Genomic DNA, 17,614 nt, shown 5'->3' with positions numbered 1-17,614 from the left:
AGCAGTGGCTGTTGCAGATGTCCACCCGAGAGTGCTGGGGACATCATATTTACTACAGAGGGATTCTCTTCACAGTGGCTCGAGGATGGCAAGGCGTCAGGGAAGAAGAACAAGAGGAAAGGACCCCTAAGCTTATTTCTCTGTTTCCTTTCTGGTGCCTTTCATGTTTTTTTGAAGCAACTTCTGAGAGTCATTGTTCAGACCAGAGTGAAGCCTAGACCCTGGAGGAGCTCCTCTTGTCAGCTTTGAAAGCTGTATATGTGTAGGTATAAGTACGGGTGTATATGTGTTCATATGCGTGTGGTGTGCAGTTCAGTGGACAACGTTCAATAGTCCGTTCTCTCCTTCCACCATGTGGGTCCCAGAGATGAAACTCTTGTCACCAGGCTTGGCAGTGAGTTCCTTTACCTGCTGAGGCAACTTGAAGACTCTAGTCCCATTTTTTATTATAAGAACACACATTAGTATGAATTTCTCTTCTTGGGTCAGAAGTATAAAGAAAGCCGAGAAAGAGAGAGAGAGAGAGAGAGAGAGAGAGAGAGAGAGAGAGAGAGAGAGAGAGAGAGAGAGAGCCATGTGGATGTAGTAAGTGTAAACAGTTGGCTGTAGGCCACACAGGATGTTGTCTGAAGGTCACCTGAACCCAGGAAGGGAAGGAAGGAACTGGGCAGGAGGCTGGTGTTACTCAGCTTTTCTGCAGCTCAGGCTGGGTGAGGGAGTGTGGCCACCAGGTGGTGCTATCAGTGCGAAGAAATCCTAAGTGTGACTTGGTAGACAGGCAGGAAAGCAGGCAAGCATCTCCGAGGAGAATCATAGTCCTAGTCTAACTACGTTGCAGCCATCTAGTGAGACTCCAGTGGAAATGGAGACGGGCTTTGGACACAGACTGGAGGAGTGTGCAAGGGCACTAGGAGAAAAGGAGGGGAAGTCAAGGCTGTGTGAGTCCCAACTCTGCTGACATGCTGTTTCCTAGCATGCCTTGGGACTCTGCCACATCCTCCTCCTGAAATACCCCCTTTTTATTCCTTTCTCTTTTGACTCAGTCAGGGTGTCGCTTTCTCCTGGAAGCCTCCCTGATCGGGCCCCGAAGGAAGAACTGGCTTATGGCTTTGTTACACTCCACTTTCCCTTCACCCCCTCCTATCTATCACTTTGGGAGCTTGAATGTTTATCATCAGGCAAGGGTTTCCTGGGTTCTCTTGATGTGAAGATCTTGGCTGATTTTAGTCAGTCCTAACCCAGCACATGGTTTTCTTGCCCATTGGATATCCATCCCTTTGGTAATCCAGGGTCCACTTTGTCTTTAGGTCTTGAGAATGTCCTAGTATCAACACTGGATAAGCAATATGGACGCGACTAGTCACATGGTTTACATAATCCAGCATAAGATGAAATTACAGGGTCCCCTTCTTTTAAAAAGATAAAGAAAAAGACATTCAAGATGGTGGCAGCAAAACACTGAACTCGGCAGGAGCCGAGCCCTTCTAAGCATGGAACTCTGTGGGGTTGCACTGGCCATTGCCCGTGCAGCTGACCCCAAGTGTAGGAATGCAGTACAGTCTCTGGTGATCCTCTGTCTGCTGCTGGGAACCTGCTGGACACACGAAAGGTGGTATTCATTCCCCAGTCTCTTCAGTGCATAAAGCCCTTCATGTGGGAAGTTCCTTGGTTCCCAAACCTTAATACTAAAATAGCTTAAAATGCGGCACTAGGGAATCCTGGGTTCACATTCTGATTCCATCCTTAAACACAAATCATGAACCTATAGCTCACCTGCCAGGCCCACCTATTGCCTATGGTGTGAGTTCAGTCAGGATTAATGCAGACAAGCACCTTGTCTAGAGACAACTCTTACTCTGTCTGCTGAGATCTCACCATTAAGGCATACCGTGCTTGTCCCCAAAAGTTTCTGGTCAGGGAGAGTCGGGCAGGCATTTGACCCAAGAGTAGAGTAGCACTTGCTCGTGGGGAGCACTTCCTGTGTGCTTTTGGAGTCAGTTATGGGATGGGAATCAAAGTAGGAAGGGGTAGGGAACAAAGGGGAGAAGTCTAGGGGTCCTGGCAGAGGGTGGGGGTGGGCAGGATCAGAGACGTGTGCACCATTTATCTAACAGATATCTACAAGTGCTTCCTGTGGCAGATGCCATGGAAAACTGGTGAGCAAAGGTACCTAGAGCCCCGTGCACTGCTAACTGAAGGGCCAGTCGTCTTGGCTGCATTCATGGACTCTAACCCATGGGCTCTTGTCATGTGTTCACTCTGAGGCAGGATTCCACCGGCCTCCTGAATGAGATGAACGAACTCTGTCTGCATTCATTCTCAACAGCCAACCTCACCCAGTCTTTGTGAGCTTCGTGAGTCCCAGCAACCTTTACTTAAGTGTAGAGAGGGCCAGAAGCCTCTGGCTCTTCAGGGCAGCTGTGGACTGATGGCTCTACACTGGAGGGACAGGACCCTGAAGTCAAAGAGAGGAGGACTTGAGGAGGAGCTGGACTTCCGTTTGGGGCACTGGGAGCAAGCAGAGGGAAGACTAGATTTAGTCTTGATTGACCTGGAGGGGCTCACTCCTGAAGTGGTCCCATGTTGAACAGCTCTGGTCAGTTTTAGATGATGCGCAGGGGGTGTCTTCTGAGAGCAGAATGATGGTCAGGGTTTTGAGAATTTATGAGCTGGGTGTGAGGATTGTCCATGAATGGCTGACAGGTGGGAAAGTCTGGGGGCTTGACTGGGTGGTCCAAGTTCTCAGGTAGCCTGTTGTGGCACATGTGAAGGGAAAGGTGCATGGGGCAGGGGCTAATGCAGCCGCCCCACTGGGAGAAATGGGAGATTTTGCTGACTCGGGTATCTGAAGTGTCACATGTGTTTAACAGTTTATTATGCACACGGCATCGGGGGCAGTATAGTTACCAGCAATTCTTTTCTTTTTTTCTTTTTTCTTTTTTTCAGAGCTGGGGACCGAACCCAGGGCCTTGCGCTCGCTAGGCAAGAGCTCTACCGCTGAGCTAAATCCCCAACCCCGTTACCAGCAATTCTTAAAGCAGTAATGTCTGGGAACCTATTAGAATTGCACATTCTGGGGCTACACTCCAGGCCTGCTTACTCAGGAACTCAGGAGGAGGGGCTATATTTCCATAAACTGCAAGCCAACAGTTTGAGAAGCATTGGTATAGTGTAAAGAGTGCTAAGCTTTGGACAGCAACTAAAGGGCTGGGTTGGCTGGGCTGGGTGTCCTGAGCAGTGTGCTACTTCTTTAAGTGACACAAGAAGTAATCGACCAGGCGGTCTGTGTCACCATCCTCTCATGGAGAAGTAAGATCTAGAGTACAGAGTATCTCAATGACCGAAAGTCAGGTTGTAGCACTGAAACTGCTGTCAGTGCCAAGGTGACTCACATTGGAGGGCTGAGTTGCTGATGCTGCCTGTGGCCTCAGCAGTGAAGTCTCCATCCAGCCTGGATGAAAGCAAGGGGCCTCTAGCTTGACCCTCCTTCCGCTAGAGCTTGGCATGGGCTAACCCAGAGCCAGTGAGAGTGGCATTCCTGACCTAGAAGGACAGTCGTTTGAATTTTCATAAAGTTTGCCACGTACACCTGGGAGCTGGGCTTCGCAAATAACCTCTTCAAAACTACCAGCCTTCACCGCTGGTGCTGATGGCTCATAGCTTAAGTGTGTGATTAAATGAGAGAGGTTCCCACGTGCGGTGATTAGAACTATGTTATGAGAAGAAATGAACACAGTAGAAAACACCTACACTACTAGAGGAGTTTTCTCCTCTCCCCCTAAGTTGTACCATGTGGTTATTATCACGTCTCAGTTGAAGTGTGCCTTTGTAAGGTGCGGTAACTCTGTGTCAGGTCCTGTGTTTGGTGGGGGATGGGCCAGGTATTCCTGCCCCTTGGAATCTGTCTTTGACACCAGTGAGCATAAGAACCCAGGACAGGACCCAGCTTGGCGGCACAAGCTGAGGTGAGAGCTGCCTCCATGCGCACCTTATCTTTTAGGTGAGGCCTCTGTCATCCTCCAGACTTCTCTGTCCATGACCTGCAAAGGACGCTGGGACTGAGGTGGGGTCTTCCTCCAGCCCTCCTGGTAACTGCCACTGTTTCCCAACAAAGGCCACCGCACACCTTTAAACACAAAATAGTCTTTTATTTGTCAACGAAGGCTACACGGGATCACTTCTGGTTTTGTTTTTATGCTTTTTCCCCCTTTTTTTCTAGAAGGTATCTACATCTGCATTTATTTACAGCCTTGTTGGTATTTACACAGTCAAGAATACAGTGTTAGAAACACAAAAGTATTGAGAAAAAAACTTCTCAAAATTAGTTCCAGACTTCAGGAAAACTATTTCCACATGGTAAGGCCAGAGTCTCCAGTGTTAGCCATCCAGAGGCAGCTCACAATCGTCCTTTGCCGGAGCTGCAGGTTCAGAAGTCCTCAGAATGATGGGCACATTTAGAACAGTGGGGTTCTGGTGATGAGTGGATTAGAGCTGCTGGGGACCACCAGACATCTGTGGGTCAGCTTCTCCTGGGACAGCTGAGTCATCCCTGAACCATCAGCCCTTAGAATCAATCACATTTTTCTTAGGGACTAGGAAGTAGCCCGGTCTCACGCCTTTGGCATTCCCCAGAGGGTAAGAAATACAACACGGGGCCCCACCAAGGCCTCCGAAGCACAACGCAGCGTCTCCACCCCATGCCTCCCCACCCTTCCACAACCTCAGAGCCCACCACTGTTCCGGGCAGTCAAGTACACAAGGCTGGTTTTTTGAGAATGAAAGGTTGGAGAGGATAGAGTTCTGTCACCTGAGCGATGAGTCTTTAAAATGAGTTTGCTGTTTTGGGGGAAGGCTAAATAAAAAGGTCTCGAACCACACAGAGTTCTTTTGTTAATTTCTGTCCCCTCCCATAAAATACAGACAATGGTTTTGACCTAGCTGGGGATAGCATGCCTCTCATGGAGGGCTTTTAGTCCTGATGAAGATCCCAGGAGAGAGGAGAGACTGGGACCCCATGGGAGGTGAATCCTCCTGCCCCCAAGATCCACATAACCTCTTGGGCTAAGTGGCTGCTGTGAGGGATGAAGAACACGCTCATCTTTGTGTGATGGGTGATTTAACCCCAAAGCCCAGCCCTCTGCTGGAAGCCAGCAAGCTCATCTCCCTGGGCACAAAGCCCAGCGTCACTGCTCTCACCACATGGCCACCAGAAATGCGAGGGCTGCGGATGGCAAAGCTGTGTTCTAAGATGTCACATTGAAAACCTTCTCTGGAAAGGCAGGTACTTAAAAGTCACCACTGAAAGGCCCTTTCTTCTTCCTCCCTTACTCCATGCCTATAAAGCCCTACCCAGCTCACTCCGTTCTGCATCATTTGCTCCTCTCCCCATCCCTGCTGTTTACAGGCACTTGTCCGGCCTCAGTCTCCCGTTAGCTTCATAGGGTTTCTTTCAAACCCAGCATCCCCCAGTGGAGTCAGGCACTGGTCTGGACCTTGGGCTAGTTTTCTGCCGGCGATTCTGAGCCAAGTGTCGAAGGCTAACGTGCAGTGTATACAGAGTCAATATCACCACAGCACCCTCGAGTGATGCCTGTCCCCAAGATGACTACAAAGGGGGAGTGTGTCTCGGGGTATAAAAGATGAGGCTGAGAACTAACGAAGTCTTGTTTAAGGTCATGGAGGAGGGGCTGAGGCTGAGGGATTAATTGGCAGTTGTGGAGGGCAGAGAAGGTGGGAACAACACAACAACAAACCTTAGAGGTTCAGAAGCTAACTCCCATCAGAATCACAAACGTCCACCAGTGAGGAAGACCTTTACAGCTTAAGGATGCTTGCGTGTTTCCCCCATGGAATCGAGATACTCTCTCTGGGATGGAACCCAGGAAGAATACAGGATTGTTCTTTCAAATAGAGTTACCCAATAACTCATGGTGTTCACTGACCCTGAAAAATATATTCTTTGGAGGAGGGAGATAGCAGAGGAGGAAGACTTGGGCTAGATAGCTACAAGGAGATGGTTCCCTTGAGTCACATGCTGTCTCTCTGTGTTACAAGTAAATGGTCCCCAGTGGATCTCGGCCAATGTCAGGCAGTCCCGGTATGGGACTGATCAACTAGGCCAACTCACAGGACCCTTGCAGCCAAAGTACATTTTGAGGGGCATATGTCTTTTAGATACAGAAAGACCTGGTGTTTTTCAGGTCAAACTATTTTCCATCCCATCCAAGAGTGACCATGCCAGAAAGAAGTCCCCATTACCAGCTCGTGCTGGGTACGGTGGCCTGAGGGGGCATCAAATCTGACCCAGCAGAGCTTTGACCCAGAGGCAGTGAGCAAGGGCGGAGAAAGCAGGCTGTGGCATACTGTTGCAGCAGTGTGACAGATTCTTTTGGAATCAGGAAGAGCACTTAACGAAACACATCCTCTAATCCCAGCGGGACAATATAAGGCGAGATCTCCCCTCCCCAATAAGCTTTGGACACCTCTCTCTGCCAGGCGGAAGTACAGGCAGACTACACAATGCTCAGACTCTCATGGTAAGAGACCTTCTTGGTTTCATTAACTCATGTCATATTCTGAAGACTCTGTAAGGCTATAAAGGTGCCATGAGCTTTCAGTCCAACAAGGTTCCCACGGGGAATAGCTTCGACTTGGAATTCATTTTCCACACTTAATGTAAATGTAAGCCATAAAAGTCCCATTTCCTAAGAAGCCCAGCTCAGAAGGAAGCATTTGGCTTCCCCCCTGTCTCCCAGACACTGTGAGTGCTAATGACAATGGTATCTAGGCAGACAAACCAGGAAAGGAATCCTCCAGTGAGCTCCTGGCTCTGGTTGTCACAGTCCTCTGCCCTCCGTAGTCCCTGCCTGCTGATTGCTGCCTCCGTCTGGGCAGTCCTCCAGCACTGTTGCACCTGCGCCTACCCTCTTCCAAACGATGTGTGCACAGGTCTTCACAGGGACAGTGCTAGCCTGGCCTTCTGGATCCATGGGAACCAGCCTCCGGCACCACCATCCCTATCCCCGTGGGGTCATATGACACTGATAGGCCACACGAAGGAGCTCTTTCTTCTTACTTAAAAACAAAACACCACCACTACTGCCTGGGGTTCTCTAGTGAAGAATTCCACAGGAGGAATTTCCTGAAAGCCTAGGCTCTGGGGACTCCAGAACCTCTGGGAATAGCCTGAACAGGGGAGGCAGAGGAGACTCCAGGAGTGCGTTAGGGTTCTTGGCTCATGCGTTTGCTGGCTCCTTTCTTTGGCTGACGTGTTTTTTATTTTTATGCATCTTTCCAGGATCAAAGGCTATCAGGCATTTCTTGCCACACTCCTGACTGTCAGTGGTGGCGTCTGAGCACTGGAGGGAAGATAACCCAAAGCCATGGGGAAAGGGTTTCCTTGCCTTCCCTGGACATTGAGGGCTTGCTGTGCTTTGCTGGTTCTCATGCCTGACTTTGGGAGAGAGGAACAGACGAGCGAGGGACGTCATGGAGGATCAACAGCTCACAGACATCCTGGGTACTTTCACCTCTTGGAAAGGTTGGGGCTCACAGTCCCAGGATGTTTTATCACCAGATTAGGGAAAGGGCCTCAGAGACACTTTCTCTATTTCATTATGGGGCAGGGGTGGCACTGACAACTACACTAGAGATTTGTAAAAGGGAGGGGGGGGTTCATTTAGCATCAAAATATAAAGCTTGAACAGGAGTTTGGGGTGGCTTGACAAGGTGCTGAATAACATCATGGAATTTTCCAGAGCATGATGTAGGTCCTCGGGAGGCACAAAACATGGTGAAGAGCAACTCACCACTTTCTGTGGGAGCCTAACCAAAGCTCCCAAGGTCCCACCGGGCCGTGGCTCTCTGCACCCCTCACTCCTGCCCTCAGAGAAGAAAGGGTTACATAGGAGACAAGTTAGCACAGACACTCGAGTCTCACATCACACTGGGTACCTAGGGGCCGAGGAGGAATCACCCCAGGAGATGTGTTTCCCCAAGAGAGGAGAAATGTACCCCCAGTGACAGGGGGAATTCCTCAAGGAAAAAGGGGAACAGAAGACAATAAAGTTATCATCATGATCACACTACAGAGAAAAAAAAAAAACAGAAAGAACAGAACAAACCCTTCCATTCTTAGCAAAAAATGTGTGAAGGCCAAATTTGTGTTTTTCTTTTCTTAAAAAAAAAAAAAAAGATGTTGCATGAATTAAACAATGCAACAAATATCTTTCTGTTTTGTTTTCTGCACTTGTTTAAAAAAAAGTTTTTGTATTTTGTTTTTTGTTTTTGTTTTTTTGTTAAGTACAACACAGTCAGGTATACGGCCACACAAGAGTAGCTGTCTTTGGCAAGAAGTCCAGGCCTTGGCCCTTTCTGTCACCTTCGGCCCATCTCGCTCTGTCTCATGAAGTGGATGTTGTTGGCGCTGTCTGACAGTTCTGGGTACTGCTCCACGGAAGTCACAAAGAAGCCGTCATAGCCTTGCACCCGCCCCGTGTTCAGCACCTGCTGCTTCTCCCCGTCTGTCCAGGCCCGCAGGCCCTCTTCCCCTTCCCGCAGTCTCTGCTGCTCTCGGGCCCAGGCCTGGCGTACAGCCCTCTGCCTGGCCAGCTCCAGCACCCGTACCTTTTCCTCGTCCACGGTTGTCCCATAGCGGGTGTTCAGGCACAGTGCCCTGTACTGCAGCTGGATGTCAGTGTAGCGTCTAGTCCTGCCACCGAGCATGGTGTTGATTTGGGACACAGTGACGTTGACCCCGTTCTCCAGAGTTCTCCGCCCCCCACTGAGGCCCAGGATGGCCAGGTCACCTTCCGAAGGTCCTGGTTTCACAAAGTAGTGGGTGTCCACCCCGTCGATGGTGAAGTGAAGGTTCTCTAGATAGTGGGCATTGTTCAAGATGGCCGCAATCCTCCGCCCGTCCTCATTAGCCACACTGATGATGTCAGTGGTCACTCGACCGTCTTTCAAGGCAAACTTGACCCCCTTGCCAAAGATGGAACCACTGGAGGCAAACTTCTTTGTCTCTGGGGCCTGTTGGCAGCTGGTGATGGTGGAGCCGAAAAGCTGGTCAAAGCGTTCTAAGGTAACGAAGGCCTTGAGTTGCTTCTGAACTTCACACTGTACCCCGAGGATGGACTGATGGGGGAGGGCCATGAAAAAGAGAGAGGGAGAGTGTAAGACAAAGGGAAAAGCAAACCCCAAGAGCATAGAGAATCAGTTTAGACAGTGAAGTCAAATCTGCAGGGATGTATTAGCTTATAGCATCTGTCTCCGTGGTGCTGACCATCAGAACACCCAGCCATCCTCAACCGTTCATCCCTACACCCTTCCTTTCAGAGCCAGTTCAGGGAGCGGCTGCTCTGGCCAGGCACCTTGCTGAGTGGTGGAGATACAGAACATACTGGACATTGTCTTTGCCATCAAAGAATTCATTGTTTCATAGGCCCAGACACACATAATACCACAGCTAAACATCATAGCTAATAGATATGATAACATTTCTTGATCTTCAACTCAAGAATCACCATTCAACATTCCGTTTGGGGGTTGGGGATTTGGCTCAGTGGTAGAGCGTTTGCCTAGCAAGCGCAAGGTCCTGGGTTCGGTCCCCAGCTCCGTAAAAAAAACAAAACAAAACAAAAAAAACCAACAAAAACAAACAAAAAAACAAAAACATTCCGTTTGATCCCAATAATAGATAGGGTATGATTTCAGTTCTTTTTTTTTTTTTTTTTTTTTTTTTTTAAAGACAAAGGACTATGCAGCCCTGGCTGGCCTGGAACTCAGTATGTATACCAGGTGGGCCTTGAACTCACAGAGATCCACTTTCTTCTGCCTCTGCTGGGACTAAAGGCATGTGGCACTGCACTCGGATTCAAGTTCACGTCTAAGGGAATTAAGGCTGTGCAGCTCAGCCCTGGCCTACAGTCCCACCATTCAATCCACGTTAGTATTCAAACCCAGGCCTGTCTGACTCTAGAGGCCGGTGTCAAGGGCAACCACAGCAGTGAGAAGTAAACGAGGCCCAGAAGACGCTCAGCCTGAAGGTGAAGAGGGCAAAGGTAGGGTTCCGAGAAATGCATGCCATTAGGAAAGCCACGAATTGTCTCAAGTCTCTTGCTTCTCTACTGTTCTGCACTCCCATTACCCAGGCCCTTCGTGGAGGGTCTCTGCCCCGCAGTGCCTCTGTGGGCCTCCTTAAGTATCCTCAGCTTAGCTGCTGGGGTCAGGTTGGACCCCACCGATTGATGATCCATCTGTCTGCCCCTCCCACCCTCGAGGAGCTTGGGGAAGCTGCGCTCGCTCGAGGCTCCAGGCTTTATCAGCAACTCGGGGGCACAGGCTTTAGAAATAGACCCATCAGCCTCCCATTGAAATTAAGTCCTCTTTATAATTAATAGAACCCTGTCTGTGAACAATTATTTCCTAGAGTTTCACAAAAGCTGGAGTACTCAACAACAAAGATCTCCAATGCTTGCCAAGGGCAGAAATCAATAATTCATTGACAGGCAAGGTTGGCAAACAGGCAGCCAGAGACAGGGACTCTGGGGAGCCCAGCAGAAACCTGGCGGGGGAGGAAGTACTCTGTGGCTGGAATCAGCCTTGGGGACAGCAAATGCTGGGACATCTGGACCAGGGGCTGGGGTATGAGGGTCGGGAACAGGCTAGTGCAGAAAGAGGATGGACTCTGTGGCCAGGCAGACTTAGGTCCTGCCATTTCTCAGCTGAAGATCCTTGGGTAAGTTTCCCTGAGCCTAGCTTCTTTATTCATGAAATGGCTGTTTACATGGTTTAGTCACTGAGTCACTGAAGCGCCTACTGTATGCTGGGCACTGATTGAGACACTTAACCTGCAACTTAACCTGTGGAGATTCAGAATCTAGTGAAGGAAGAAGAAAACAAAAGTTAAACACAGCAGACCACCTGAGCAGACTCATCCTCAAGTCTGGGAGGAGGTAGGTAGAATGAACCAAATGGATTTAGCCTGGAACAAGAAATAGGGGCATGGTGCTGGGGAGCTGGCTCAGTTTGTAACGTGCTTATCCCACAAGCATGAGGACCGTAGTTCAGATTCCCAGGTAAATGGCCAAGCATGGAGGCACATGTCAATAATATCAGTGCTTTGGAGGAAGATCACTAGGCCTTTGGGCCAGCCTGTCTGAATCTGTGAGCTACAGGTTTAGTGAGGGACACACACAAACACAAAGTCTCTCTCAAAAAAGTGGAGGTATGTGTATGTGAGTGTGTGTGTGTGCGCACACACACACACAGAGACACACACACAGACACAGACACACACACACATACACACAGACACAGACACACACAGACACACACACACACATACATAGACACACACACAGACACAGACACACACAGACACACACAGACACATACAGACACACACACACAGACACAGACACACACACAGACATACACACACAGACACACACACAGACACACACACAGACACAGACACACACACAGACATACACACACAGACACACACACAGACACACACACAGACACACACACAGACACACACAGACACACACACACAGACACACACACAGACACACACACAGACACACACAGACACACACACAGACACACACACAGACACACACACACAGACACACACACAGACACACACAGACACACACACACAGACACACAGACACACACAGACACACACACAGACACACACACAGACACACATAGACACAGACACACACAGACACACACAGACACACACACACACAGACACACACACACACAGAGGTGGGGGGGCAGGAGGGGAGGAAGAGAAGAACTGGGGTGGCAGGGGTTTCCAAGCACAGGATCATGCCACATGGCATTGCTGCCCCTCCCCAGAGTTTACTGTCCCTGGGCTGGCATCCCCCAGGCTTGGTTTCTGCTAACCCACCCTTGCATTCCATGGGCCCCAGTACAGGGCTGGAAGACACAGAATCTGTTCCTGGTACAGAATTTATGAATGGAGGCTGAGGTCGGGATGAACAATGCGTGAAGTGATCAGCAGCTGGTAGGACGAGACTGTATAAAAGATCTTTCCAGCCATATAATTCTGAGTCTTTGAAATTTGATCATAAAAGGGAGATAAGAAAAAGTAACTTTTCTTTCCTCTTATGGCCCTCCTAGTCATCATGCTCAGCCAGATGACTCAAAACGCTTCTGGGTTTGAATAGTCTCAAGCATTAAACATGTACGATAACAAAGAACAGCATGGTGCACTTGTTAACTAACTTAAGTCACTCAATGGCAGGTTTACAGGTGCTCAAAAAAAAAAAAATCACATCTGCATTCAGAACACTCCTTTTCTCTTAGTGCTTTTACCTAGGAGTGACAAAGGCTGTTTTTTGTGGTGGTCTGAACATGGTGGATTACAAAAACCTCCTTCATGCAGCCTGTGAGTGTCCACGTGCTGCTAGAGTTGGGTCCCTGGGGCCTGCCTAGCCATAGTTTGCTGTTTGTTGAAAGCCGTCTGGCAGGAGCCATGCAGGGGCTGCCTCAGTTTCCAGCCCTGGCTTGGTTTTCCTGCACAGTGGGTGGGGCCCCTCCTTCAGTGTCAGAATGGCTGAGGCGTGGCTGCCTCGTGCAGCGTTACCTTGCTGTTGTCCCATTCCTGAGTTTTCATCTGTGTGCTCACGAGCTCATAGGAGGGCTCCATGGCATCTGTGTCTGGCTTGGGGTAGCCAGGTATCACGTTGTGCAGCTGGAATCCGAAGGTAAGCAGCCAGCTGTTGACATCTGGGTGGAGAGAAACAGAAATGAGATTGGGGAGTGAGTGAGCCACTGACCAGGGGCCACAAGGGAAAGGTGACGGAACTGACTGCTATACTTAATGGAGGTAACGTCCTGGGCTTAAAGCCAAATGTGCTGCTGGCTCCCAGCATCCCTCTGCCCGGCCTATGCCCAGGATCCTCCTCAAAGGGGTATATATCCAAGAGAGATGAAACCTAAGCAGGCCTAGGCTTCCAGATACCTTTATGTCTCTCACCCCTTATCTGCTTACCAGAGGTAATGCTCGTGAATGAAAAGGTCAGTCAGACCCAAGAAAGGATTTTAATGGCTGACTCAAAAAGAGAAAAATTCACTCAAGGAACAAGCTGCCCCTCCTTTACCCACCCTCTTTGTAGCCATTAGAGCCTCAGGGCCAAAGTGCCTCTGGGCATGGTGCTGGCTAGTATAAAGATCAAAGGGCTTTCTTGTTTGCTGCTGACTTTTACTTCTGACAGCACAAGGAGTCGCTCAACCTCCCAGTGCTTTAGCCTGCTTGTTTCTGAGCTTATTAATCGCGCTCCTTGGAGTTGCAAGTTACAGATAAGGGTTTTGGGTGAGCATTTGGCTCTGAAGAATGGAATCAGAAATCTATGATCCTGGCTTGGTAGAGTGCTTGCCTAGCATACCCAAAGACCTGGGTTCAGTCCCGACAACTGCGTAAATTGATGCCTGAAATCCTAGCACCTGGGAGGTGGAGGCAGGAGGAGCAGAAGTTGAAGGCTATCCTTGGCTACATAGTGAGTTTATGGCTAGCCTGGGTTATATGAAATCTATCTTAAAAGAAAGCAAAGCAGAATCGAGGATGACAACGAATAGACTCTCCAGCTAGCCAACCAAATAGAAAAACCAAGAGCCACGACTTTCCTTGGGGGTTGATGTTGGTATTAGGAATTGCCTTCAGCAGCGACACCGGTTGGTCACTGTTGCCATGGCAACGGCCATATTACCCCCCCCCCCCAAGATCTTTTGACTCAATTCAACACCTCCACCTGGGATGAGCAGTCACACTCCAAATAAAAGGCAGACTTCCTCTGCCCTCGTTCTCTTTTTGCTTCTTTCTCTTGCCCCTTCCCCCTGTCTCATTCTCCTATTAAATCTCACTGTGTGGAACTGTGTTGGTTTTGTGTGCTCTAGCTGGATGGGCACGGCCAGTATTTAATAACAACGAGATTTTAATAACAACAGTTGAGGTGGATGATAAAGCAGGTGTTACAGGGACCCAGAATATGAAGCCTCAGTGACGGGGTGGGGTGGGGTGGGGTGGGGTGGGGTGGGGTAGGGCTGGGTGGTGGTGTACAACGTTTTAAGGCCTGCCTCAGAAGCAGGTGCCGTTTGTTTCTTTCCAACGGAAACACATCTGAGTTGGAAGGTCCCGTTGATGACCTAGGCCAAGGAGGAAGTGACCCCTCTAGAAGCTGCTGAGAGGGAGTGACCTGTGGGCATCAACAGTTGGCTTCATGACACTACTGGGACCCATGTGTCTCTCCCGTCTAGGCACCTCACCTTTGTCTCTGCCTTGCTTGTTCTGTTCGTTTTCAGTTGTCCCGGGACGCAGGTTTAACCTCTCACTTCAGCCTTGCTATGCAGATGGTAAACAGGAAGGGAAAGTGTGTGGCAGTTAAGGTCACACAAGCCCACATGCTGGCTTCTCAGGGTATGGACTGTGGACTTGGAGAATCTACTTAACTTTCCCGAGCCTTAGTCCCCTTGTTTGCACGCTGACAGTAGGAATGGTTTTAACTAAGTCTTGGAAAAGAACAAGGATAACTAACATTTGGGGGCAGTTACTGTGTAGCAGGAGCGTTTCAGGCTTATGCCTAAACGCTGGAGTTAGTGTACAATATCCAGTGTACTGGCTCACAGAGAGGTTTCTGTCGTTGTGTATCCCAAGACCCCCATTTTCTTATTTATAACAGGGGCTTGGATGGCTTTTTTTTCCCCATGGCCCTTTCCTCAGAGTTTCCAGGAATCTTTCATCCTAGGATTCTCGGAAGATGGATCTTTGGGAAATTTAAACAAACAGAACATGCCCGGAGAACACATCACAAAGCCCTTTTGCTTGAGGCTGAGAATGTGCATTGGGATTTTTGTGGTTATCAAGAACAGTGCAGGTACCCGGGTAAGCAGGGGGCACAGGAGAAGGCTGGGCTTTAATTATGAGTGATAAGACGGAAGCTCTGTTATCATGTCTTTCAGAAAAATGTCAGAGATCTATTTATTAGCTAGCTTTCCTACCGGGCTTTTCTGAAGAGCTGGGAATTGTACTTTTACAACCTCAGGGGCAGGCGTTTCCTTCCTCTTGAAAAGCTCCCTGAGTTACCTGTCAGTCCCAGAAGGCCCTGCTGCCACGGGGGAGGAATAAAACACAAGCTATTTGAAGCCCTTTCAGGAGTGCATGCCTTTGTTCTTCACAGAATGTATTTGAATAAAAAAAAAAGAAAAAGAAAAAAAAAAACACCAAAACCACTAAGCATTTTGAAGTCCGACACCACGGAGTTCTAACGAGGGCTTCTCAGCGTCTCTGTGGAAAGGTTACTTTACCAGTCCTGAACTTCGCTGTCTGTGTTGGTTTCCCCTAAGCTGACATCTTCAGGCAAAGACTCAGCACAGTGATGTGTGACATATACCCGTGGTGGATGTTTTAGGGTTGCCTCCCCACGATCCAATTCTGAAGTCGGTCTCTGTTGGACCATGTGACCGAGGATCAGCCAATCAGTGCATTCTGTCCTCTTCAACCCTGGTAATTGCTCTGTTGTCTCTTGACCCAGGCCTACCTAACCGGAGTATATGTATCTCAGGGCCTTGGTAGGTGCGTTTGGCAAGAATAAGCATTCTTTGTTGTAGTGATGTGAGTGAGGATACAGTTAGCCCACAGAGAAGGTAAAAAGGTACAGTCGGTATAACGAGAACCAGCAGAATCTTAGTTTCATATTAGCCACTGCGAATCATTTCTGATACTCTGAGAGCTTGATTGTTTTGACAACAAATAAACTGTCTATTTCATGTGCCACAGGATCTACTTCATAGGTAAAATCAATGTTGGGGCCATGACCGGTATTTTCGTTGAAGTGGAATACACTAGACTAGAAAGTATATAGATACCAAACTTAAGGACTGCTTTGCAAACCTTTGGTTTTGGTGTTTTATAGTGATATAATTTTTTTTCTTTTGTGAGTAGGTTCTCATCTCCTATTCAGGCTGGGTAGTCAAGGATGACCTTGGACTTGTGATCCTCTAGGCTCCACCTCTGGAACAATGAGGTTACAGGAATGCAAACACTACACCTAGTTTATTTGGCACTGGGGATGGAGCCCAGGGCTTCACACATGCTAACAAGCACCCTACAGACCGAGCTTCAATTCTAGCTTCACAACTCTCTTCCTTAAGGTGGGTTCACAGGCAAAGACGTTTGTGAAAGGGGGCATGTGTTCTACGAAGGCAGGTGCCAAGCCTTCTTCCCCTTTGGATCCCTAGCGTGGGTCTGGCACAGAGAAGGCATAGCCAATATGATATTTGCTGGATTTAACTGTCTGGGAAGTGAAGCACAAGCTGAAAATGTAAGGTGCCCCTTGGATAGCTGAGAGCTGTGTTAGAAAGCAGGATTTAGAGGCTGGGTGATCATCACGGGAAACGTTCTGAAATAAGAGGGCCCTGTTCTATGTGACTCTCCGCAGACCCTTGGTCTTTCAGGGCCTCACATTTCTCCTCTGCAGAGTGCAGATAATTGTCGTGATCTCACAGAGCTCCTGCCAGGCTTAAAGGAGCCGGTTTCTGCAAGTGTTTGGCAGGGAGTGTTTAATCATGCCAGTGCTATTCTGGAAGGAGACTATATGCATATGGTCGTGTACAAAGGAAGAGGGGGAGGGCAACAATATTTTGGCAAGCTTTAAATTTTTTTTTTATGGAAAATTATATTTCCTATTACAGTATTTTTTTTCCAGCTATAGTAACATGCCAAGATGTCTCACAGGAAACCCACTGGAGAGTGAGGCAGGGGTGTGCTTTGTGCAGACAGATGTAATGGAAATGTCACCCTAATCTGTCAAGGCTCTGTAGTGCTAGCAGCTGAGTTGAACATGGTAAAGCTGGGGACGCTGTTAAAATGTGTGCATTTATCCCCAGGTCCCAAGTGTGTTTTCATGACGCCCATGTACCACCTTGGTCTCCCTTCTACTCTGGTATTGGGACTCTTCCTCTTAATAGAACAACCTAGATACCCCCACCCCCAGAAAAAGGAATCCTCCTATTGCTTTCAGCAGAAACAGGATCCAGATGAGGCCATCAAGGTTTAGGGTGAGGGAGTACATCTGTGCCTCTATGCCATTCTGTGAGCCAGATACAAGGCCCTGTTTCCAATTTTGTGAATGTTCACCCTACTCTTCAGAACGCCTTTCTTCCTACCACTTGATGAAATCTATTCAGGAGCCAGCCTCAAGGATCAGCTACTCTTTGAAGGCTTCCCAGAACCCTGTGGTAGAGCCAGTTGCTAGCCTTCTGTGATTTAATGGCCATCTGTGCAAATCTTCCTCGTGGCCCCTCACATTGGACCAGAGTGTGCATTTTCTCTGATAGTGAGGAATTCTGGAAGGTGGGGATCATCTTTCTATTCTCATAACTGGAACTGAGAAGGAGTGGGATGGAAGAAACAGCCACAAAGGGGGGGAGGCAAACGGATCAAACACGAGATTAGCAGGTTTTCTCAGAACAAATTCTCACAAGGAACTGGCTGGCTTTATTTGGATCCCATAGAGACCCTCCTTGTGTAGCTCTCCAAGGTACTGTAGCAGCCTGAGATGTTTCTATCTGCAGGACC

At 48.8% G+C, this 17,614-nt stretch overlaps 1 protein-coding gene across 15 annotated transcripts in view; it reads right to left on the bottom strand.

Annotated features, from left to right (window-relative positions):
- Positions 1-4,127: 4,127 nt before the first annotated feature.
- Tenm4 (teneurin transmembrane protein 4) overlaps positions 4,128-17,614 on the bottom strand; it is a 700,311-nt gene continuing 686,824 nt past the window's right edge. For 14 of the 15 annotated variants that reach the window (XM_087558479.1, XM_087558500.1, XM_087558515.1 and 11 more), the window contains 2 exon segments: positions 12,626-12,768; positions 4,128-9,135 (listed from right to left, as the gene is read on the bottom strand). In XM_087558479.1, the coding sequence (XP_087414605.1) occupies positions 8,377-9,135; positions 12,626-12,768 (902 nt within the window). In that variant the 3' untranslated portion in view covers positions 4,128-8,376. 15 annotated transcript variants of the gene reach the window in all.

The sequence above is a fragment of the Rattus norvegicus genome, chromosome 1, assembly GCF_021556685.1.
Source record: "Rattus norvegicus strain SHRSP/BbbUtx chromosome 1, alternate assembly SHRSP_T2T, whole genome shotgun sequence".
NCBI lineage: Eukaryota > Metazoa > Chordata > Mammalia > Rodentia > Muridae > Rattus > Rattus norvegicus.
The sequence above is the reverse complement of the archived record's forward strand: the minus strand, read 5'-3'. Positions and strand labels throughout refer to the sequence as shown.